Below are 26337 nucleotides of genomic sequence, written 5' to 3' on the forward strand. Positions count from 1 at the left end.
TTTAAACACATTTGGCCTTTTCAGTCTTATGTAAGATTTAACCAAAACTTTGGCCTTTTAACATTGGCCTGAATGTTTTCTCCTTCTAGAATGTGGACTCAACTTACAAATGTGCAGCTGATACAAAGATTAACACACTCTTGAAATTAACTTTTCTTATCTCTTTAATGTTGACTACAAGTTTGAACCTTTATTTAGGCATTGCGCTAAGTGGTTTGTAGACATTATTTTACTTGACCTTCTTATAGATCTATCCTCCTACAGAAACATAGTCTATGATGACAGAATTATAGGTAAAAGCTTAGATGCCTAGGGGAAAAATTATTTTATGCCAACAAAAAGATTTTTGTAAACCACTCAGAAGGTAGTGCAGACAGAAGTAGAATTAAATCTATGTGAACCCAAAGTCTGCCTGCTTATTTTAATATTCCTGGGAGATCCTATAAGAACTCAGATTAGTCATCTAACATTCTAGTTTGTATTGGAGGTATACAGTCCTCAAAGATCGATAGTTCATGATTAACTTATCCATAAAGCTACTTTTGTGGGAAAGAAGAAAAAGGGAAGGAAAACCTTGTCAATATGAATGTATTTTTCAGGATTTCTTCTGTCTATAAGTGAAGAAAATTCATCTGAAACTCACTTAAGCAAACAAAGAATGTTTCTTGTTTCATGTAACTTGACAAGTTCAGGAAATGTTAAATTCAGGTACTCAAATGATATTGGGAAGCAGTTCATATCTGACAATTCTTGACTATATTTCCCTGGGATTCTTTCTAGATCTAAAAAAAAAGGCATGAAGAGGAGGGGCTTGTTTCTGATTCGATTTCTACAAGGTTGTCACTACATAAAAACACCATAATCTTGGGGATTGAAAATCAAGGGAGAGAAATAATAACAATTTAAGGAAACAATCACCATCATGAAGTTGCTTGTGCTTCTACTAAAGAGAAGAATTAGGTGTTCAGTCAGGCTCCAAGATCTAATTTTATTATACAGTATTTGTATGAAAATACACAGACAGATGCATATATCACATACATATTTGAAACAATTATCTCCAAATGAAGAGTGGGAATTGAAATATCTCCTCATATAACTTTGGTGTCAAAGTTTTAGTGAGTACTACAGAATCAGGATAATCTTTCTTCTAGGTAAGCTTAGTTCTTTGAAGGATAAGTTATCCTTCCATGCATATACACTTCACTAGAAGCTATATTTTCATTCTCTGTATTATAAAATCTATAATAATGTACCTGTTTATCTTTATTAAAAAGATATGACAGTGTTTGATAGAGATAAAATTACTTTTTATATCGTTTTTAGGTACAAATTTCATATTCAAGAAGAGTTATAATAAATCATATGCCCTTTAATGAATGCAATCCTCTTTCTCCATTTTCCCTGCCACACTATGACAAAGAATCTATTTTGAAGGATCTTATTGATTCCTGGATTAAACCTAGAGTCTACAGAATGGAGACGTCTGGGCATATATAGGGTATACATAGTGAATTGTCCTCAAGCCCATGAGCAACCGAGAAGACTGCCAAGCTCTTTCTGCCATGCTTGACTCTTGTAAATACAAGGTAACAAAATTACTTGCACCTTAGCCCAGCAAACGTAAGCATGAGCAGAACTACATTTTTCTCAGTGTAATGTCATCAGATAATTACTAAAATGGGAATAGGAAAGGTTTAGGTTACTCAAATAAGAAACTTCTGGATGACTAAATTACATGCGCATAGTAAATATTAAGGAAGGCATTTCTTGTAAGACAGGAACTTGTATTCCAAGATACGCTATTTCCTTGGTTAAAGAAAATCATATCATGTTAGACTGCATGAAATACTAGAGCTGACATTGTAACAAACATCCTTTACCTAACTTTTGTAGAGATCTCTTCAAAAACCTCTACTGAGCAAAGTCTCCCTTTGCTACACAAGGCAGTACTCTGTCGTTCATAAATAAAATGTGTCAGGTTCAAAAGCAGAAAAATTCTCAAACAGGGAGACAATAATTCAAGTGCTATATGGTTATTAGGAGACTAAAATTAGCCAATAAACTCTTGACTTTTCTGTTTCTGAACAGTGCTTTTTAGATAAGAATATATAATAATATATATGCATATATGTATATATACTATAAGTAAGAATGAATAACAAATATTCTGCCTCTGGACTTTAATAGATGAAAGAAAACTCCATGAATTGTGGCAACGATTATATCCAATCCTGTATGTTTTCAATCCAAGCATTTTGTACACTGGAATTCTCCTTGCCTTGTCAGCTCTACTCTGCATCCCTAGAATAAAGGTGGTGTCTTCCAAGCTCTATATTAGATCACACCCTTCAGTAGAATTCAAACTACAACAAAGTCTTTGCTGTGGCATCCAAAATCATCAGAGTAATTTGACCTATACTCAGTTACCTAAATTTGTCCTCCCCATGGCTGAATGACCCACCACTTCTTTCACAATTATCCCATGGAAAATTTAAGCTTCCAGTTACATAGTTGAAATTGAAATGCTTTAAGAGCCTTTCATTCTTAAACTCGCCGTTTAGATATTGTAAGTTCATTGTAATTCCATTCTATTGTAACTGGATTTGAATTGACTTTGAATGCCTTTTGATTAAACATATCCAAGGAGAACAGAAGAACATTTCCTGAAATGTACAAATGTCACCAGCTTGTATTTGGTTCACAAGAGTCCAAGGGCACCTGACTTGCTACTGCTGATGAAAAGTGAGTAACCAAGTGACAGCCACAAAAGTCACATTTGCAGGCAAAAGTATTCTTTGGAAATGGTAATGATAGTCTCTTCTGAACACAAAGAATGTTGTTATTCACTTTAAGGAAAAGCAACCCCAACTCAGGAAGATATTTCAGAAGGCACTGAAACCAATTACTTCATAGTTCAACACTTTAATTTTTCAACACATTGTTGAAAGCAAAGACTCCATGTCTTTAGATTGGTTTTGTGAATTTGAAGAGGGTATGAAGACCTGAAGAAGCAGGACTAGAAGGTACAGGTTGATTTTAATCTTTGATTGTGGTGTCTGGGATACTCTTGCCACTCCTTCCTTGAGCGCCCCCCCATTAATAAAAAGAGGTTATATGGTTACATTTTTCTACACTGCCTGTTTAAGGTCCTAACTACATAGCTCAGAAAGCTTACACTCTCTTCTGTGTTTCCAGTGGTGTCACTGGAGAGCGAAAATCCTAGATAAATTTATCTGAGTCTGGTTAAGTAATATTTGTTCTTTCTTGGAAAAGTGGCCCCTCGTGGGCAATTATTTCACATGTCTTAGCAGTTTACAATTTAATGTAAAACAATAACCTTGTGTCTCCTTCTCCTCCTCTTTCCTCCCTCCTATCTGGAGCCCTATTCCAACCAACCCCCAGTTTCTCCTCCCTAACAGACTCTAAAATGCCACTCACAGTGCTTTGTGTGTGTGTGTGTGTGTGTGTGTGTGTGTGTGTGTGTGTGTGTGTGTGTGTGTGTGTGTGTTTCAACAGCTTCCAAAACAAACAGTGGAGGTTGTGACCTGCTGGGTACTCACTCAGTCGGATGCAACAGAATCTCCCAATCGCTTTGGCGTGAGCCCTTGGTGGCAGGTCTGTCCCCCCCCCCAAAAAAAAACAGCATTTGCCAATCTCTGGGCTCTGGCAGGTTCCAAAATCAGGAATCTGAGGGCTTTTGGTACACATATGTCCACTGAGAGGGAGGAAAACTCAAAAGGAAGGGATATATCGTAGGATTTCGACTAATTTGTCTATTTAAATAAAAATATAGGTATATGTATCATATATAACAGAGGGGGGAATTTTTTTGTTGTTAAAGTGCGGATCCAAAATTTGCTTTTCAGATTGAAGACTTCGTTCTGTGAGCTTTTCCTCCCTTGCCTCTAATCTGCTCCCTCCCTCTCCCCCTCCCTCCCTATCCCAGCTCAGGTTGAAACTTTGCAGCACACATTCACTTCTTCCCCTCCAGGGATGGCTCTGAGCTCTCGAGCACAAGCCTTCTCGGTGGAGGCCTTGATGGGGAGACCCAGCAAAAGAAAATCTCAAGACTCAAGAGAGGAGATGCAGCCTGAGCTGCAGGAAGAGCAGTGTGTACAGAAAGAGGAGGAGGAAGAGGAGGTACCCAGCAGCACTTCTGGGGATTCCGAGCCGCGGGGTGAGTACACTCAAGCAGCCCGGTAACCCTGAGCGCTTCACAGCACAGCGCTGGCTGGCTGGGATCTTCTTTGCCTGGTTCATTGTGCTGTGGAAAGGATGTTCTGGCTCAGGCCATAGGTCAGGTTCTGGATTGCGGAACACATTAGCAACCTGACTTGAGTACAAAATTCAGAGTCTGAATCGCACTGGAAATGCTGTGATTTGTTTGCGATGAAAAGGAGGGTCCCACTTACTTTCAGAGAAGTGAGTCACACAACCCTTACAAATATGCTAAGACTCAGCAGGGTGTTCCTCAAATCCCCCCGAGGAAATCTAGTTTCAGATTCAGCTTATGGGGGGTTAGGGGTGAGAAAATTTAAGGGTCCCACCTTTTGTGGGATGCAAATTGGATCCCTCTCTCCACTATGAAACCACAAAGGGTTTCGTGGAGGAACTTAAACACCAGACTCTGGAGTTTCTAGGGGGAAGGACGGAGTCTGTCAGTTCAAAGATAGTCTCCTGACAAAAAAGTGTGTGCAACCTGCCAAACTCACAAACCCCATGTCTAGCAGAAAAGCGACTCAAGGCGGAATCTTCAAAAACTGTTTTCTCCTCCTGCTCTGGCGGCGAGAGCATCGGCCAGGAAAGTCGGCATGAAAAAAACATTATCCAAGTGGAGCTTCAGGGATCAGACCTATGGAAGAGATTCCACGACATCGGGACTGAAATGATCATTACCAAGGCTGGCAGGTTCGGCTGGGGCAGTGATTTCCCTGAATCATACACGGTAGACTGTATGGAGAATCCAGCTTTGTAATGTGAAACTCCTCCCTCTCCCCACTCTGGCAGACTTTAGAAAGCCACAGACTACTCAGTCTGTTGCTCTGGGAAATACCTCGCTGCATTAAATAGTCTATTCATATTTTCTGATACATCCTTACGCCAAGAACTCACTCTTCCAACTCCTGCCTTTGCAGCACTGTATGCAGAAATCTAGACCTGCAAGGGCAGGCAAGTGTCAGATGTCTCTCCAACTTCTCAGCTCTGTAGCCAGCCTCTCAGCTTAAGGCTAGAAAATAGCAGACAATACTCCATCCACTGTCCAGCACACCATCCCTGGCTCAAACCACTGGGAAGCTGGCCTTTGTACAAGCTAACCATTTGGTGTGGGGCAGCCTCCTAATTAGTCCTAATTTAAGCATTTGCAAATCTACCTCATATACCCATCTTCTACTAAAAGTACAGGAAAGGAATGAAACTTTTCCTGTCCTACTTGCTCTCTTATAATTTTGAATGTTGTGTGGGGGGTCATGGATAAGGACTCTTCATCCTCTAGGAAATCTAGGACTTTTAAATCAGCCACATTTTTCTTCTGTAACAAATGCCACTTCCTGAGCATATCATGGAAAAGGGGAGGGTACTGTATTTGTCCATAACTCATCTTCTTTCGTCTCTAATATCTCCCACATCAGGTTCTATTTCCCATCCAAACTTCTATTTTCTTTCCCACAGGCGTATGTTTCCTTCTGTTCGGATCAAGGTGAAAGGGCTGGACCCAGCGAAGCAATACTATGTGATTATGGATGTGGTACCAGTGGATTCCAAACGTTATAGGTAATGTGGTTGATGTGGTCCAAGCAGGCTGGGGACAGAGATTGAAGGCATCAGTCCTGACAGCAGGATCAGAACAAAAGCATACCTGTTGAGGAGAGAGGATTGCTCATCCTTGGACTCAGATAGTTGAATTTTCTCATTTGTGAAGTGAAGGAATCTTTCCCATTCCTTATGGAAGTTGGTGTCAAAGGGCTCCTTATTGTACCCTAAGACCACCCACTGCTTGTGCCTTAGGTATGCAAAGTGTGGATGCTCTGGCATCCCAGAGGGAAGACATTCGAAAATATTTAGAAAGACATTCCTTAGGCTCACGGTGGACCCTGGCTTCTGGGAGTAGGCTGTAATCTGGGCAGGTTCACAAATTATGTCATGATTTGCCCAAATGTAGTAGCGGGGTCTGAGAATCAGGGCCAGGTTTTTGGCCTTATATTGTCTCTTTTTTTGGATGTATGCCCGATCCAGACAGTGCCGGGATTCTTTTCTTCTTCTTCTTTTTTGTTTTTTCTTGAAGACCTTGAGGAGGCTGGACTACAGGGGGCAAATTGTTGTAAAGATAAGAACCTTTTGAGCTAGCAGCCCAGAAGCGATGTCCTAATGATGCTTTTACTGGGAACTCTGAAGTGAAGGGGAGGATGGTGAGAATGTAGCCCACATGTGCCAAGAGCCCAAGGGAGCCTGACCCTAGGGGAGAGCTGATCTAGCACCATAACTGCCTCTCAAGGAAAGAAAGTGCAACTCACCAGCTGGTTAGAACTTCCTAGACCTGGAAACAGACACAGCTTTTCGACGGGCACTGAGGCAGGTTAGGGGAATGCTGAGTAAATCCTCAGTTTGATGTCGCAAAAGGTCCGAAAATCAGCACGGAGGCCACACGGGGCGGAGTTCCTTTGGAGTTTTCTGAAAGGACTTAAAATGAAACTATTAAGCATGGGCTAAACAGACATAGATAAGGCTTAGCCTTCTGTTTCATTCCTTGTGCTTCTTGCTCGCTTGTCATTTGTGAATTTTTACGGCATCCCTGCAGTGGGAAGATGAATCAGACCGATTCCTGCTCCAGTTTCTGTGAGGAAATACAAGACTCCGATATCCCATGCTGTTTTCACTCACCCAGACACTGCATTGTATTTTGGTGGCATATGCATCTTTACTGATTCTTTGTTTGTTGTGTTTGACCGCTCTGTGAAAATGAAGTTGGATCTTGGGTTTATTTGCTAACCTTTGGAATAAGCCTTTTAATATTTGGTGAGGCTCTTAGGTGGAGAACTCTGATGCCTCCCATCCCTCTGCTTTATGCTGGCTGAGACTGAGTCTAAAGCAACACCTTGCTTTTTCCTTCCCTCAGGTATGTGTATCACAGCTCACAATGGATGGTAGCTGGGAATACTGACCATTCAAGCATCACTCCCAGATTCTATGTCCACCCAGACTCCCCTTGCTCAGGAGAAACCTGGATGCTTCAAATCATCTCCTTTGATCGAGTGAAACTCACCAACAATGAGATGGATGACAAGGGCCATGTAAGTGAGCTCAATCTTTCTCCTGGAGGAGGCAGGTACCAAGACTCCCAGCCAGAGGTAGTCCTCAAGAGGTCATTCTTTGTAAGTGTGTAATGTTTTGGGAACCAAACTCTTGGATTAATAAGCCAGAGACCACAAAGGGCAAGCTCCGCCGTCTAAGAGTGCTGGACTCTAGGAGTGACTGCAGGGAGCTTGAGAGTCCAGAGACCAAAAAGAAGAGACCAGTTTAAACTAGAGAAAGAGTCCCAAAGTGGAGAGTGGTAGGGAACACTTCACAGGACTATCAGGTATCATGTCTTCCCTGGCAACACTGTGGGTTTCATCTTTCCTGGAGTCCACACAATTGTTACACGGGTGCCTATGATATGGTGTGGTGGGAGGATACAAGGCAGCCAATGAGAATCCAGACTGCAAATTTCCAATGTGCCGCCACAGGAGTCAGTTCCTACTTATTTTCAGAGTTCCTGGACCTTGAGCCTTCTCCCTAGGTACACTCCTACCTGTGCCATGCCAACCTAGTCTTGTGCCAGCCACAAGAGGAGAGGAGGAAACTACCAGATTTAGGAGGTGGGGAATATCAGGATTCTGACCACATTTGGGACCATCAGTTACTGCTCACAGAATCTGTTTCAGATGATCAGGTACTCACTCACGACACTGCCACACCACATGGTCATCACATTTGGAAGCAGGAAAGACCCCAATCTGACTAAGGAATTTGCTGCATGGAGTCAGTGTCACTGTGGTGCCTTCCTCTGGAAATCCTTTAGCCAGGAGGGATTCTGTTGGGGACCTTGGTCCCCAACATAGTCCTGATTTTTGTGGCTATCTGAGCCTTCCTGAATAATGTCACCTAGTTTTTGGGGGCGTGTTTATTATAAACAGGGGGTGGTGTTGGGGAGACGTTGGTGTTTCAGATGGCATCCAACCATTTCTTCCTTAGATCATTCTGCAGTCCATGCATAAGTACAAACCCCGTGTGCACGTGATGGAGCAGGACAGCAGGATTGACCTGTCCCTGATTCAGTCCCTTCCTACTGAAGGTGTTAAAACATTTTCCTTTAAAGAAACCGAATTCACTACTGTGACAGCTTACCAAAACCAGCAGGTAACACTGTCTAGACCCCAGGAAGTGGGAGTGGCCTCAGTGACTTTGGGATAGAATCAAGGATCATTGTATGGGTTATATTTTAAACAATGGAGAATAAAGTCATAGTTTTATTTCATTGTCAAGTGGCATTTGATAGAAGGTTGTATGGTTCTTCTGTTAAACAGGAGATCATAGCAGAAGGGACCAGTAGGCAAAGGAGACAATCATCTTATATCTGACTTATTCACATGCTTGCATTTATTCCCACATTACAATGGCAGCATTGTTGCTGAGAACATAGACTGGACTTTTCTCTTTATCTTTCTTTTGAATTCATAGATTACCAAACTGAAAATAGACAGGAATCCTTTTGCCAAAGGATTCAGAGATCCTGGGAGGAACAGGTAAGTAAAGTAGCATTCAAAATTCATATTTCTGTAGCCCCTTTAAAGACTACTAGTAATAGTAGTTAAGTGGAGTTGCAATTACACAGTGTCTATATATTTCTTTTATGAGTATTAAAGATTAGATAACTGTGGATGAGAGACTGAGAAGCTTACACTTTTATGGACAGTAGGTGATAGGAAAGAAACTTCATATTTGGATCCCGAAGCATGACTTTTTCTACAGTACCTCCTGAACAGTGTTAATATATCATGTAGTATAGACTTGTAGAGCTTACAGAAACTTACTCTAGGTATGAGTAAAAATAATAGTTCAGATGATTGCTCTTAAAATATAACAAGTTTATATGAATCATATTCACCAAGTGTTTTCTGAAGTTGCTGAAGTATAGGTATCTTTTTTCAGGAGTGTACTGGACGGGTTCTTAGAGACCTACCCATGGAGGCCTTCTTTCACTGTGGACTTTAAAACCTTTGTTGCAGACACACAAAGTAAGGAAACTGTTAGCTTTTGGTCTTATTTTTACGTATTAATGCAGTAACAACAGTCATAATTATACCAAATACTACACAAAGGGATAAACATATGCCAGAAAAATGTGTTCACAAGCAATATGTACTTACTATGTGGGGAAGCAAAAAGTAAAAACAGAGACAAACTGACACTTAAGGGAGATAATGTAGTTATGTTGCTGGTGGATGTATTGCTTATCTAGCTTATTGAGTTACTTTATACTTTTATCATGACATTATACATGGATTCCACAGTATCTCTATGAAGAATCTATTGAGCCTCTGGTTCATTTGTGCCCTAATTTGGAAATATATTAGCTGTATAAGTAATTTTTATCTGTATCATATGTTTGAATTATCATTTCATTTTACCTTTACTTATTCTAATTTACCTTTTTATTGCATGAGAAGTAAACATAAAAATTACAAATAGCCCTAATTGATCATATCTACCTTATTTTCATGTATGCTTTGCTCTTACTTTCACATTATTTACAAAGTCATTGAGCATATGATGCAAGGTAACAACATATTGTAGAATCTATAGCATGTAAGGTAAAATGCATGATGAGAATGGTAGAGAAGCTATGAAGAAACAAATGCAAGTATAATACTATACATTCTTATACAGGGTGTGGCACATTACTACTTTAAGGGAAACTGAAACTGAACAATGACTATGACAAACAGAAAGTAATAATTAAGAAATTTTTATTAATAAGCCAAGAAAAGAACTCTCAACATACAACAGAACAAAATGGCCTAAATACAACATGGATATGATACAATTTTGTCTACTTTTGAATTTTAAAATACCCTTTACTTACACATTGAAATTGTGTGTCTTAGTGGGGTACCATGTAATGTTTTTATTCGTGTATACATTAAAATGTATAGACTCATTCATCTTTATCTCCTCAAGCAGTTGTTACCTTTATGTGGTGAAAATTTTCTAAATCCAGTGTAGTTTTTTTTCAGAAGCACAATATGATCGTGTTAACTCTAGTCTCCATACAATGCAATAACTCATGTGAACTTCTTGCTAGTGTCTCACTATGCCTTAGTAGCCACTGATTTGACATTTGCCCATCCCTATTTGACACCTATTTCTCTCAGTATATGGTAGCCAGTATTATGTTCTCAGTTGTCATAAGACAACTGTTATATTTCACATATGTGCGAAACCACACAGTACTTGCCTTTCTGCATCACAACCGATTTAATTGTTATGTCTTTAAAAATATTCATAATGTGTTTCTTCTCAGGCAGTACATCATCACAGTTGGATAATGCATGTGTTCTGGTAACATAATCTATAACTTTATTTCTGAAATGTCTAATTATAAATAGAATCTTTTATTTGTAAACAGCATAAAACTTTCTCCATTCATCTCTACCCCATTGAAGTCACTTGTCTTGGGACATTTACTTAACATTACTTTTGTAAAGCAAGTCATCAACATTACACTTATGTTTTAACTGATGCCACAATAAGAAATTGTTATGCGAATAAATGAAGTATAATTACTTGTTGAACTGATATGCTGTAGAGAGTTGCATAGAAAATTATGAACATTTGTTTTACCAGAACAATCCAACTGGCAGTATTAGACAACATACTTTTAAAATATCCAAATAACCTAATTATAAAAAAGACAAAAGTGATCACTTAAAATATAGTTAATTTCACCATTTCAAATGTGAAGAGTTCACTCATATGGGAGTGGAGCAATCATTTTTAAAATAAATTTTGACTGATTTATTACAAATATTTGTCATTCTGCTGTTAAATTATTAGTGCATATTTATATTTACATGTACAAAAATACCCAAGAAAAATGACAGAATTATCAATAAAATCCCCCAACTTCATCAAGTATGGTCAAACATACTTGATTGAATTCAAACATTTACAAAAATAAATCTCAGAGTCTAGATTGTCCTGTACAATATCACTACCCCTAAACTTATTATCTCTTAAACAAGTGGTTCTCAATCTTTATGATGCTATGACACTTTAATACAATTCCTCATGTTGTGGTGACCCCCCAACAATAAAATTATTTCATTGCCACTTCATAACTATAATTCTGATATGCTTCCCCCAAATGGGTCATGACCCACAGGTTGAGAACCACTGTGTCAAACAATAAAAGACTGGATGTAGAGTAAACACTTTCCTTCTCACCCTGGTGTTTCTTAACTTGAAATGCTGTCTTCATTTCTTAATAGAAAAGAACCATGGAAACCTCCCTATCTACTATTTTCATATTAGACTAAATGTTTATTGTTAATATGTTTTTTCATCAATAAAATTATTTTACATTTACTTGAGTTTTACACTAAAAAGATCTGTAAAATCCCAAAAACTGAATTATTTTGTACAATAGGCAGTTTAAAAAGTAAAAGGTTAATTTTTATCAGTAATATGTTATTGGCTGAGTTATATATAGGACTTGTGTAACTATTGGATACAATGTAAAGACCTGGAGCATACTGAATGTTCAGGAATGTAAATTAGTAGTGCCACAGTAGCAGTGCTGACAGTAGTAGAGCTATCATATTTACAGTCAGTCAGAGGAATAAAAATATGTTTTACCAAGCCAAAAGAATGTGAACTTGCAAAGAAAACCACTCCAAGTATTGGACAGAAAGAGCAATAGATATGATTAGTGGTTCAGCAGGAAAATCAAGTTGACTAGTCACTGACTGACTTGTCTTTCACAGGTGGAAGCAGTGGCTCATCTCCAGTGACCTCTAGTGGTGGAGCTCCCTCTCCTTCTAACACCTTACTCTCTCCATCTTGTTCTCCACCTACTCCTTCCCTTCACATTCCTCCAAGCTCCTTTGGAAGGACCTATCCAGAGACATACCTGCACAATGTAAACCTACCCTTCTGTTACAAGATTTGTCCAACTAATGTTTGGCGACCACAACCTCTTGTCTTACCTACTCCTGAAAGGCTACCAAGCTTCAGCAGTTCTCAGGTTTTACCCCCACTCAAGATGGAAATGCCTATGGTATCCTCCAGGGGCATCATCAATTCAAACAGGGGCATCATCAATTCAAACAGTGGCTTACGTGAAGATTGCAATGGGCAGTGTCTACAAGCATCTCATTCTGCCAATCAAGTGTTATATGGATTACAGAATCCTGGAAATATTTTCCAGCAAAACCCCATTGCCCAAGAAACACTCAGTTGCCCTTTTCATCCCTCCTATGGATGTTATAGGTACAACATATCCATGCCATCTAGACGCGAAAATGCTACCAACCATCTCAATGAAAATGACAACAGTCAGACTTCTTTTAAAGAAGGCAGATGTGATCATTCCAATTGGTATCCAGCAGTCAACCATTGCCTTTAATGGGACAACAATCACATTTTAAGCATTTGACTACATTACATGTAAGCACCTATTTTCTTTATTTTTAACAAAAGGAAGGACAACATCTCCTAAAAACTTCCTTACCAAACAGTATTGTTTTGTTTTGAATTTGAAATGACAAATGTTTACAAGAATTTCTAAATAATATGACCTGTAAAAATGTGACATAATAGACTTGGTCCTCAAGTTAGTTACTTAATAAATATAATTTGGTAAGTTAAGCCATCAATGATAATTAACACCAGGAGATTGTCTCCAACTACAGCATTGTCAACTCACCATACATCTGTGCTTTACCTATTAACAGAGACCAAAACAAGATGGATATAATTTGTGTAAAAACAAAAATGTATTTCAGTCTTATCTATGAGGGTTGGCTACATTATGAATATCCATCAAGTAATTATGACAAAATTGAATCATTTTTCTGATTTATATTTTGCTGCTGAAGGAAATAGTCATTATAATTTTAAGCTATAGACAGGCACACAAAATTCCAATTATTGTTTTTAATTAATCGTTGTAGCCTGAATAATATGTAATTCTGAAGAGGATACAAAGATCAAATGAAAGGTAAAGCATTTCAAATAACTTATATCTTTGTTTCCTTTTAGTTTTGAACATTTCACATAGAAAGTCTGTTAACATATCCTTCCAAAAAGCCTATTTATTCTACATATTAAAACATGTGGTTTTAGTCCTTTAAAACAACTGAAACAGTACTTGAAGGGAGAGAACAGATTTGAGTCTATAGATATGAAAGTAGCATTACATTGGCAGAATTTAATTCCAATTTTTCACATAATGTGTGTTAGTCATGGTAGAGGACATGGATAAAATTAAAAAGTAAAACTTTATTTTAGTTTTTTAATTTGAATAGTATACTTCATCAATTCCTAAATTTCTGAAAAGAATTATAAAACTATGGCCTATGTATTCAACACATGTCTTTAAAGTCAATGAGGTATAAGCATTTACAGCAATAATTAAAGGTATTTTATTAAGCAAAAGTTCTTTAATTATAGCAGTAAGAATTGACTTTTACCACCACTAGGAAATCTGTCAAACACCTTTCATTATTTTTCTAAAACACACCAGGAATGGCACACACTGATCATATTGACCAAAATGGTTATTTCATCCTAAATAGTCCTCAAAAATATGCTTTCCTATGAAGTTTTTTCTCCGGATTCCCAGAAATATAGATAGAACAGTACATGCTTACATAACACTATATATTCGAATGAAGATAGCCAGTTATTTGCTGTTTACATTAATAGGGTATCTAATGCAAAAGTCTCTGAGGCATGAAATACTGTCCAAGTTTACCAATTAAGGGATTAAAGAAGCAAGTACGCTTTATTTTTGCCTACCCTACAATAGGAACTCTGTAGGCAAATTTTAGTAGAATAAATTGTTTATTTAGCATAGCTGCTATAATGAAACTATCTGACAACTTATATGTGATTACTTCATTATGTTAAAACAAAAAGTTATTTAACAGAAAATTAAAGAAAATGTTTGAGTTGCTCTTTTTTATTATATAAGGGAATATATTAGTAGCTATTTCGGGGTATATATACCAATGCTTTAAATGTCAGATATTTTGTTATATTTTCAGTCATAAATCTAAGCATATGTAATTACACTAGCAATAATACTTAATAGAGGCAAAATTTTAAATGCTGCAGGTTTCACATTTATCTTATGTTATTTCATAAAACATTCATAAATTGTGCCTTCACGCTTTTAATTATAGTAAACTAGGGAAAGACTTCATTAAAAATTATACTTGGAAGAAACCTCAATTAAATAGCCCCCTTTTGTTGAAATAAACCCTTCATCTGCAGCAATAGGTTACCATGTCGAATTCATGCACATAAATATTCAATGCCATCACTACCAGCTCCTAAATGGATGGTACAGAACTCAAGAGAGTTGATAACCTGTGACTATAGTTATGGAACACTAACAGCAAAAATTTATCTCTCCATATTTAACAGCCTTGCTTTAAAATATTTCAAAAGCATCTGGTTAGACAAAGTGAGAAATTGTTAGCAAATGAAAGAGGTCACATGATATTGTATAAGTTTCAAATTCTAGTAATTAAAACTTCTCTTTCCACCTGATTTGAAAATTCCCTCTCTTTCTCTCTTTCTCTCCCTCTCTCTCTCCCTCTCTCTCTCTCTCTGTCACACACACACCACACACACACACACACACACACACCTTCTTCTTCTTTTAAAAGAAAACAACAGACTACATTTAGATATCTGATTTTTTAACCAGATCTAGCATGTGACTTTCCCAAATAAACCTAGAGAAAATAAACTTTGCACTTTGCCTCAATTTTGTAAAATTTGCACATTGAGTCAGGAAATAAGTGGATGATATTTTATCCTTGTATAGCTCTCAGTCAAGTTTAGACCTGTAGTCAGATTCCCTGGTCAGGAAATTATTTTGTGGAATAGTCAGTCAAGCTGAAATCAATGAGAAAAGTTGAGTTTTGTTGAAGTTCCAAGTGGACAGACTGCTATATTGCATTGATTGTTGCATTTTAAATATTAATATAAGACTAGGTAACATGATTTTAGAGCATCATTTAATTTCATTTTTTTCAATATTGGGTGCCTAAAATCTATGGATATTATGTTTTAGAAGGCCAAATTATATCTGTAATTTTGTAGCATTTTAGGCTACATACTTTCAGAATCTTCAAGTTAGCTAATGTTATTGCTTCTATGTAGTGTGCTTTGAAAATGAAGAGGCTTCTTCAATACTCCCAAGCTGTGAAGAGATGTTTCACACCAACTTCAGGCATCAGTTCTCCATAGGGTCTGGGAATGGACATGATTTCATTCTTCTGTGAAGTTGAAGTATGTCTGCTGCAGGAAAAGAAAGGAACTATTAGTCTCGACAAGTGATGACTCGGTGACTAATCTACCTTTGAACCATCAGCATCTTATGTGCTGACAACATGACTTGGGTGCCAACACTGCATAAAGACAACATCTGCACTGGACATTATGGAAGATTTTCATTACACTTTCCTAACTCTTTCCATTTGCATCTTTGGGAAAATCAAGGCGCACAAAGCAGGTAAAATGGTAGCAAGAGTGTAGTCAAAATAAATGTTTTTTAAATACTAAAATATACTTTGCAAAAGTTTATATGCATGCTAACAATGAATTTACCATTTTGAACCAATAGAATTGTATTTATATATGTATAAAGTAGGGCATTTTTACATTTTTGTCTCCTTATTTAATCGTACTAACAAGTATTTTTATCATATGTATATGATTTTGTAAATTAAAGATGCCACTCAAATATGTATATAATGCATATGTGTATGTGAGCATGTGTACATTCTCCAGTGGGGTATTTAGAACCCTTTTAAAATGATTTAGATGGTATTTTTCTCCCACTACTAAAGAGATGCTGTATAGAAAAATCTATTCATTGGATACTACATACACTATTAAAATTATGTATACCTATGTGTAGATACATATTTACATATATTTAGAAATGTCTAATTTCATATGCTATACTTTGATAATTGAATTGATGGAGTGTAAGTATAATTTTTATTCCAATTTAAAGATGTGTTAACTTTGTGCTGGAAAATATTCAGCCAGCCAAAATAGCAATTAATAATTCCTAGTATACAGCAACAGTTTATCAGTTGATTTCACTGGAATTTAACATACATATTGAAGCAGTTAAAAACAAACAAAATATATAGATATCTTGGGCACTGGTGGTAGTTGCTTTGACATGACTACCTTGATATACATTTAATCTCCTTAAATTTGATCTGCAATTAAATGATGTTTTGTACTAAAACTATATAAATAAACATGGTTTGGATGGCAACATAAAACAGAATGAATAGATAACAGAACATTTGAAACATATCCCATATTAAAACTATGTACACATGTGGGGCTGGCCAAATTTGACATGTTGTTTCAATAAAATATTGAGAGTAAAAAGACAAATATCATTTCCTTTCAAAGTTTCAAATGTTCATGTTTACAAATTTCTCCTGCACATTAATATGTAAACATACATTATAGTAAGCAGATGTATGGTAAAATATTGCAGTATATTTGTATTTAGTTCAAATGCATACGCATTTTTATGGCTAATTTTTAACTGCTTAAAAGAGTTGCAATCATAGAAAATTCTGAAAGTATAATACAATGCCTTGTACTATTAAACACTTAAGTCAAACATTATTTTGTTGTTACTGTTAAACATGAAAGAAATTTTATTTTGATTTAATATCACATTCTTATGCACATGATGTAACATTTAGTTATAAAATATGTAATTAGCAATTTAAAACATTATTAATATGAAAGGAAATAAAATCATGAGCTTGTGTTAGATAAAATTTGATGTCTGTTTTTATTAAGTATATAATTTAGTATTTCTTCCCTTTTTTGCTCTTTTTTATATAAATTAGAAACAAGCTTACTTCACACATCAATCCCAGCTCCCAATCCCTCTCCTCCTTCCCCACCTCCCACCAATCCCCCCAACACCCTCCAATCACCACTACTAATACCAGGGAGGGTGTTGCCCTTCCTTGGGGGGTCTCCATAATCTGTCATTTCATCCAGGACAGGACCAAGGCCCTCTCGCATGTGTCCAGGCTAAGAGAGCATTCCTCCATGAGGGATGGGCTCCCAAAGTCCATTTGTATGGCAGGCATAAATACTGATCTACTACACAAGGCCACATAGATTGCCAAGGTCTCCTTGCTGAATCCCAAATTTAGGGAGTCTGGGTCAGTCTCATGCTGGCCTCTTGGCCGTCAGTCTGGGGTCCAAGAACTCCCACTTGTTCAGGTCAGCTGCCTCTGTGGGTTTCACAAGCCTGGTCTTGACCACTTTGCTCATCACTCCTCCCCCTCTGCAACTGGGTTCCAGGAGTTCTGTTCAGTGTTTAGCTGTGGGTGTCTGCTGCTTCCATCAGCCACTGAATGAAGGCTCTAGGATGGCATATAAGGTAGTCGTCAAACTCATTATCAGGGAAGGGCATTTAAGGTAGCCTCTATACTATTGCTTATTTTGCCAGTTGGCGTCATCCTTGTAGATCTCTGGAAATTTCACTAGTGCCAGCTCTCTCCTCACACCTATAATGACTCCCTATATTATGGTATCTCTCATCCTGTTCTCCTCTGTTCCTCCACAGACTCAACCTTTCTACTCCCCCATGTCCTCCTCTCATTTCCTCTTCCCCTCCTCAATTTTCCCAGCTCCTTCTCCCCCTTCCCCCATACTCCCAATCTGCTCAGGAGACCCTGTACCATTCTCCTTATCTGGGGTACCATTCATGTCTCTCTTAGGGTCCTCCCTGTTGCTCAGACTCTCTGGCAGTGGGATTGTAGGCTGGTTCTCCCCTACTCTATGTCTAAAATCCATATATGATTGATTACATTCCATGTTTCTCTTTTTGTGAGTGGGTTACCTCACTCAATATGGTTTCTTCAAAGTGCTATCAATTTGCCTGCAAATTTCAAGATTCCAGTGTTTTCTTCTGCTGAGTAGTACTCCATTGTGTAAATGTACCACATTTTCTCTATCCACTCTTCAGTTGAGGGGCATCTAGGTTGCTTCCAGGATCTGGCTATTACAAATAATGCTGTTACAAACATAGTGATACAGACGTCCTTGTTGTATGAATGTGCATCTTTTGGGTATATGCCTAAGAGTGGGATCGCTAGGTCTTGAAGTAGATTGATTCCCATTTTCCTGAGGAATCTCCATACTGATTTCCAAAGTGTGTGTACCAGTCGGCACTCCCACCAGCAGTGGAGGAGTGTTACCTTTCTCTTCATCCACTCCAGTAGAATTCTACAGTGTGGCTACAATTTCTGGACTTTTCTTTGATGACATAATTTTAAAAACTGATTTGATCTCATTATTAGTGACGGTTAATTTTCAAATTATTCTTGAATTAATCTTGTTGGTTTGTATATAAATAGGAATTTGTCGATTTTGATGGATCTTCAACAATTATAGATGAGCTACAAGTTGCTTGTTATATTTTGTCTATTTTTTCTCCATTTTTCTTTTATTGAAAGTAGATTTTTTCATGCAATATATTCTGATTACCCTTTGCCCCCCAACTCCTCTAGATCCTCTTCATGTCCACCCCCACCCAAGTCCACACAATGTTTGTCTCTCCTTAGAAAACAAACAGGCCATATAAAGAATAACAATACAATGAAATAAAAGATAAAGCAACAACAAACTAAATAGGATACAATAAACAAACAGTAGATAAAAGAGCCAAAGAAAAAGCAGAAGGAACATATATAGATGCAGAGACATACACATGCTCATACACACAGGAATCTCATAAAACCAGAAACCATACATGCAAAGGTCCTGTAAGATAAAAACAAAAAATATTCTGACAAAACATTATGAGACAAAGAACCTCTTAAGATTCCATTGAGCTCATTTTGTGTTGGCCATCTATTGCTGGGCATGGGGCCTGACCTCAAGACTGGTTTGTATCTTCAGTGAGACTCCACTGGGAGAACTAATCTTGCATTTGTGAGTAATTATCGATTGGAGATAGGTTGCGGTTTAGGGATGGGGGTTTGTGTCTTCTTCTCTCAGTGCTGTGACTTTGTCTGACACAGATACCTGCAAGCCCTGTGCATGCTGTCTCAGTATCTGTGAGTTAATACTTACATAGGTGCTGTTGTGTTTGGAAGGCCTTGTTTTCTCGGTTGAACTCCATTCCCTTTACAAATTAGAATCTTTGTACCTCCTCTTCCACAGGTTTCCCTGAGTCCTGAGGAGAGGGATATGATAGAGGCATCCCAGTTAGCTGTGGGTCTCTGTACTTATTCCAATCTACTGCAGGAGGAAGTTTCTCTAATGATAGCTGATCAAGTGTTGGGGGAAGTCCTGTGCATTTGTCAATAAAGTACTGTCTGGCCAATAGGAAATCTAGATAGGAGGGACTAGGAGTCCAGGAGGACTCTGGGTAGGAGAAAACACAAGAGAGTCAACATGTAACCGCCATGGGGGTAGGAGCCCAGAACTATTCTCCGGTAAGAGACATACTTAGATTAACAATTATGGGGTAATTACTTAAAGCAGAGCTAGCCAGTAAGAGACAAGCAAGGCCAACAGCTTCATAATTTATATAGCCTCCTGTGTGTTTATTTGGGACTGATGCGGATCTAGAACCAGGCGGGCGGAATGGTTTCTCACAAGGAAAAGCTTCTCGTAACAGAATGGTGTCAGGAAGTGGGATCATGAATTTCCACGCAAAATAACAAAAGCTTTAAAGGAATTTTAGAAACAGAAGAACAGAGAGAAGCACAGATTTTTGGTAGCAGCATTTTTCTCAGGTGTGCTCTGTTTTGCTAGCGACGAGCCGAGATTCACGCGGCTCGCTTACCAGAGTCTTCCTGACTCGGCTTAAAAAAAAAAAAAAACAAAAAAAACAAAAAAAAAAAACAGCAAGGTTGTTTTAAGAGACTCTGCTAACAATTGAAAGGTGTGTACGTACAGTTGGAAGTGGCAACATTTGCTGGATGTCAGCATGGACTGAGGCGGTAAACTGTAGTCACGCTTACGCCCGCCATCTTGAAACGGCAGTTTAAAACAGCCGCAGTTTTACAGATAAGACACGTGGCCAGAAAAACATAAAGATTTATAGTAAAGTCAGACTTGGATAAAGAAAAATCTCTAAAGGTTTACAGTGTGTTTAAAAATATACGTGAGACTGAGAGAGAAAATAAAACGACAAAGAGGTAAATAAATAGAAAAGCCGGCCGTGGTGGCGCACGCCGGTAGGAATTGCTCCAGAGGCAGAGGCAGGCAGGTTTCCAAAGAGAAAGCCTGTCTCAGAGAAAAATAAATAAAAGTGAAATAAAGTAATAATAGATAAATAAATAAGCCACGTAAAGATGGAAAATACACAGAGAGTCTGGATACTGTACGCTATTATGTTTTTCAGTTTTTTGATTGCTAAGGAAGGAACAGCTGCTAAAGTACACTTGATTATAAATGCTGCTGAATTAATCCAACTTCTATCTTTTGAAAATGCCTTGACTTCAAAATTTAAGTATAAGGATATGTTACTCGGAAAAGGAGTTTTTCCTTATGTTTCCACAGAACATAAAAAGCTGAGGATTTCTTCCAGACTTCTGTGGTTTGACGAACCAAGACCCCCAGAAGCAGTGGACCAGGTGTTCCAACAATCGAAACAGCTAAGATGATGCAGTTTTACAGACCCCAAAAATATGGACTTATACAGGTTTCTGAGTTTTGTCATGATCCCCATGGTATGAACGGCGCCCCCTTCCAGCAGGAAGCAGTTTAGAATGAGCGACGTCCCAATTCCCATCTTGTTTATAAATCTTTGTTTTCATTTAAATGGGGTTGTTTATAATTTGCTCATGATCACAGCCGATCTCTTGATAATGGTAAAAAAGGGAATTATGGTATGGGTATTGTTTTTCATTTATTGATACAAATTCAAGGTCAATTTTGTGATGTGTATATTTCTCCTCTTGATTAAGTATTGTGCTTATACTGATCTTTTACAACGTAATGCATAATTGAATACAGACTATAGTTACTTATAACAGAATTTATAGTTAGGTAAGTTAGGTTTTCTAGATATATAGAGATAATATTTGAGACAGATAGATAGTCTTCAAACCTTTCAAAGACCTTCAGAAAATGGCATTTAAAATGGTTTAGGGTTTTTCTTGACAATGAGAAATGTCTGCTCCTGGCAGCACCAATTATATCTGAGAGGAAAATGGGCATTGAAGAAACTCGTTATGGAGTTTGCTTTCAACATGGCAAGATTAGCCATTTGGGCAAGAAACTGCTCTTACCTAGACTGTTTGACTGTTGTTGTATAATCTGGACATGCAGGACCCACAGGAAAGTGACTACTGAACTCAGTCTTACAGGGTTCCTGCTTCATGAAGAGTCCACGAGACTTTCTGCAGAACAAAGAAAAATGACTGACAGACTGCCAACGCAGATGGACAGTTTGAAATTTCCTGCTTTGCTGAGAAATCTTCTGGATACATTGTGGCCTATGGGCTGAAGATGGATGCCCCAACGTTACAAAGGAACTTCGGGTGACTGTCCAGGCAGTAAGATACCTCTGTCAATCCTAGTGTTTATATATTATCCTTCTGTGGTCTTTGATGGAGTTGAAGACAGATAGTTATAATTATAGTTTTCCTTAGTTATGATAAAAAATAAGCTACATATAGGACTTTGGACTCACAAGGATGGGATGGATGATATTTTCTTTAAATCTTGCTAAATGTTGATAGACAAAATATTGCAACTGTATTCTTACTTGATAACTGTTCTGTTATATATGATTTGACTATGTTAAAGTTAAGACCTTTCTTTTTGTTTAAACAGAAAAGAGGAGATGTTGGGGGAAGTCCTGTGCATTTGTCAATAAAGTACTGTCTGGCCAATAGGAAATCTAGATAGGAGGGACTAGGAGTCCAGGAGGACTCTGGGTAGGAGAAAACACAAGAGAGTCAACATGTGACGCCATGGGAGTAGGACACCGGGAACTATTCTCCGGTAAGAAACATACTTAGATTAACAATTATGGGGTAATTGCTTAAGGCAGAGCTAGCCAGTAAGAGACGAACAAGGCCAACAGCTTCATAATTAATATAGCCTCCTGTGTGTTTATTTGGGACTCATGCGGATCTCGAAACAGGCTCGCGCGGCAGAGCCCAGGCGACTGGCGGGGGATAAACCAAAGCGGCTAGCAAAGAAAAAGCTTCTCTTAACAATCCCAGTTAGCTGTGGGTCTCTGTACTTATTCCAATCTACTGCAGGAGGAAGTTTCTCTAATGATAGCTGATCAAGCACTGATCTATGAGTGTACAAGAATGTCACTTGGAGTTATTTTGTTACTACATGAACAGTAGTATTTGATTTCCCCCCCAGGGCTAGAGCCTTTCTAGTCTCAGGTTCTTGCTACCTGAGCAGTGTTGAGAAAGGGCTCCATTTCATGGAGTGGGCCTTAAATACAATAAGATGCTGCTTGGATGGTTAGTCCCTCGAGCTTTGTGCCTCTATTGCACTGTAAAACATTAAAGAGGATCACCACTGTAGACTGAAGAATTTGTAGGTGGGTTGGTGTTTATATTTTTCCTTTGGTAGCACACAGAGTACCTTATAGTACCATGTTCTAGTTTCTTTTTTCTAATTGAAATTAGAAGCAAACTTGCTTCACATATCAACCCCAGCTCCCTCTCCCTCCCCTCCTCCCCTGCCCCCCCCACAAATCCCCTCAACCCCCTACCCCATTCCCCCTCTGCTCCCCAGGGAGGGTGAGGCCTTCCATGGGGGATCTCCAAAGTCTGTCATATCATCCCAGGCAGGGCCCAGGATCTCCTCCATGTGTCCAGGCTGAGAGAGCTATCTTTAATTTTGTTTGTTTTTGTGACAAGATTTTACTATGTAATCCTTACTGGCCTGGAAATCACCATGTGCTCTTGACTTTCCCAAGTGCTGGGATTAAAGCCATGTACCTCATGTTCTCATTCCTCATCCCATCTCCTCCATTGTCCCTGCCCCAGTTTACCCAGGAAATCTCATCAGTCTCCCCTTCCCTGGGTGATCCATGTGTCCTCTTAGAGTCCTTCTTGTTATCTAGCATCTCTGGGGATGAGGATTATAACCTAGCTATCCTTTGCCTTAGATCTAGTATCCACTGTGAGTGAGTACATACTGTGTTTGTCTTTCTGTGCCTGAGTCACCTCACCCAGGATGATTTTTTCTAGTGCCATCCATTTACCTGTAAATTGCATGTCAATTTTTCCCGCTGAGTAATACTCCATTGTGTAGATATATTGCATATTTTTTATTTATTCTTCAGCTGAGGGGCATCTATGTTGCTTCCAGGTTCTGGTTATTATGAATAATGCTGCTATGAACATAGTTGAGCAAGTGTCCTTGAGGTATTGTTAAGAATCCTTTGCATATATGCCCAAGAGTGCTATGCCTTCGTCTTGAGGTAGGTATATTCCCAGTGTTCTGAGGAATCTCCATACTGATTTCCAAAGTGGCTGTGCAAGCTTGCACTCCCAAGAGAAGTGGAGGAGTGTTCTCCTTACTCTACACCCTCTTCAACATAAACTGTCATCAGTGTTTTTTATCTTAGCCAGTCTGACAGGTGTAAGATGGTATCTCAGAGTTGTTTTTTGCCTGATGACTAAAGATGTTGATCAATGGTTGAGTTGGGGGAGGGACAGAGTTGGTGAGCAATGAAAGAGACATCATGACAGAAGAAGCCTTTATACAGTTAGGGTGCCAGGGAAAATCCAAGGAATCTACAAGGTTGACCCCAGCTAAGACCCCCCTACCAATAGCAGAGAGGATGCATGAACTGGCCTTCTCCTGGAATCAGATTGGTGACTACCTGAATTGTCATCATAGAACTTTCATCCAGTAACTGATAGAAGCAGATGCAGAGGTCCACATCTAAACACCAGACCAAGCTATGGAAATCCAGTTGAAGAGAGGAAGGAGGGATCATATGAGCAAGGGTTGTCAAAGTCATGAAGGAGAAACCCACAGAAACAGCTAACCTGAGTTCTTAGGAGCTCAGAGACTCTAGACCAACAGCTGGGGATCCTGCATGGAACTGAACTAGGCCCTCTGCATGTGAGTAACAATTGTGTGTGGCTTGGTCTTCTTGTAGGTCCCCTGGCAGTAGAACAAGGATTTATCCCTGGTGCATGAGCTGGCTTTTTGGAAAGCCTTTCCTGTGGTGTGATGCCTTGCTCAGCCTTGATGCAGTTGGGGAGGGGCTTGGTCCTGCCTCAAACTTCAAGTTTGTTGACTCCCCATGGGAGGCCTTACCCTTTCTAAGGAGTGGATGGGGGTGAGGTGGAGGAAGTTGCAGGGGAGTGGGAAGTGTGGTTGGTGTATAAAATGAGTAAAAAATAAAAAGGAATGCACCATCATTCCCCATGTGACCTGTTTTAATATAGATCTTTAAAATTTTTCTTAGTCTTACTAAAAGTTCAATGTCCAGCTTTTCACTTTATTAAGATTTTGGTTCTTTGGTCTCACTTTTGTTTGCTTGTGTTATTACATTTAATATTCACCTCCTACAACTAATTTTGGATTTTGTCATTAATTTTCTAGTTTCCTGAGATGAGAATACTTAAATGCTTTAATTTGAAATCTTTCTTTTTGAAATGTAGGCATGAAGGCATTTATCACTATCACATTTTCTATTAGGGTAACTTGCTATATTCCATAAGTTTTTATGCGTTGTTTTAATTTTCATTTGAGTTAGTGACTTTCAAATAAGTTTTTAAATTTCTGCACTGTCGCTCCCATTGTTCAGAGGCATGCTGTTTCATTTCCATGTGTTTGTGCGGCTTCTAAAGTTCCTACTTTTGTTGTTTTTCAGCTTATTATGCTTAGAAAAGATACTTTGTATCAAGATTTTTATTTTTAAACTTTGTGGGAGGCAAGAGATGTGACCCAGTCAGTAAAGTACCCACCAAGTAAGCAAAAGTACCTGAGTTTGGATCTGCAGCAGCCATGTAAAAAAAACTAGAACAATGGTGCAGCTGGGACAATCTATGAGGCCACTGGCACAAATGCACAAACTGACTTAGTGAAGCCCATTCTATATGGAGAGATACCTTGCTCAGCCTAGACACAGGTGTGTGGGGTGGAGACATGCTTTGGTCCTGCCTCAAGGAGATGATGGGACAGACTTAGTAGACTTTCTAGAGGAGGCTTTACTCTCTCTAAGGAGCAGAAGGGAGGTAGGAGGAGTCGGAGAGCCAGAGGAGAGGAGGGAGGGGCAACTGGTATTGGAATGTTAAAAAAAATTAATTAAAAAAGGCTAGACACAGAACCACACACCTGTAACCCCCAGTGCAGAGAAGGCAGGGCAAGGAGATCCCAGTGTCGAACTAGTCAGGCAACCAAACTAATACAGAAGCTTCAGATTCACTGAGATCGCCTTTCTCAAAATATTAGATGGAGAGTGCTGAAAGGAGACATCTAACATCAACCACCCTATCACACACATGCGCTCATACACAAATAGCCTTAAAAATTATTTTTAACTTGACATATTATCTGTCCTGGATAATGTGATAAGTTGCAATTAATAAGAATGTGCCAGCAGTAGATGGCCAACAGAAAATAAACTCAATGGAATCTTTGGACATTCTTTCTGTTATTAGGTCATGTCAGGGCTTTTTGTTTTCTTTTCTTTCTTACTTTATGCTTTTTAATTTTTTACTTTATTTTCTCTTTTTATTCTACTTGTCCTTTGCATGTATATTATGGCTCCTGACTTTGTGTTCTTATGGATTTTCTGAATGTGCAAACAAGGGAATCTCTGTGTCTGTAATTGTTTCTTGTGCCCTTTCTTGGGTTCTTTTGCTTCTGATTGTTTGCTTTGTCCTTCAGTTTGCTTGGTTTTGATTTGTCTTGTGTTTTATTTTATTGTTATCCTTTAGAAGCCTGTTTTCTAATGAGGGCCAGAAAGGGGGTGGATCCAGATAGGAGAAGAGGTGGTGAGGAACTGGAAAGAGTAGAGGGAGGGAAAACTGCAAACAGGACATATTATATGAAAAAAATAAC

The 26337-nt window shown here is 38.5% G+C and overlaps 1 protein-coding gene across 1 annotated transcript; it reads left to right on the forward strand.

Moving 5' to 3' along the window:
- Positions 1-3987: 3987 nt before the first annotated feature.
- Tbx22 (T-box transcription factor 22) lies at positions 3988-12768 on the forward strand. The gene is made up of 8 exons (XM_005085952.4): positions 3988-4180; positions 4734-4911; positions 5674-5775; positions 7118-7292; positions 8236-8400; positions 8722-8786; positions 9193-9278; positions 12027-12768. Exons 1-8 carry the CDS (start codon positions 3997-3999, stop codon positions 12665-12667), a joined length of 1596 nt encoding a protein of 531 aa, XP_005086009.1. The 5' UTR covers positions 3988-3996; the 3' UTR covers positions 12668-12768.
- Positions 12769-26337: the final 13569 nt, after the last annotated feature.

This window comes from Mesocricetus auratus, unplaced genomic scaffold (genome assembly GCF_017639785.1).
Source record: "Mesocricetus auratus isolate SY011 unplaced genomic scaffold, BCM_Maur_2.0 Super-Scaffold_100003, whole genome shotgun sequence".
Lineage (NCBI taxonomy): Eukaryota > Metazoa > Chordata > Mammalia > Rodentia > Cricetidae > Mesocricetus > Mesocricetus auratus.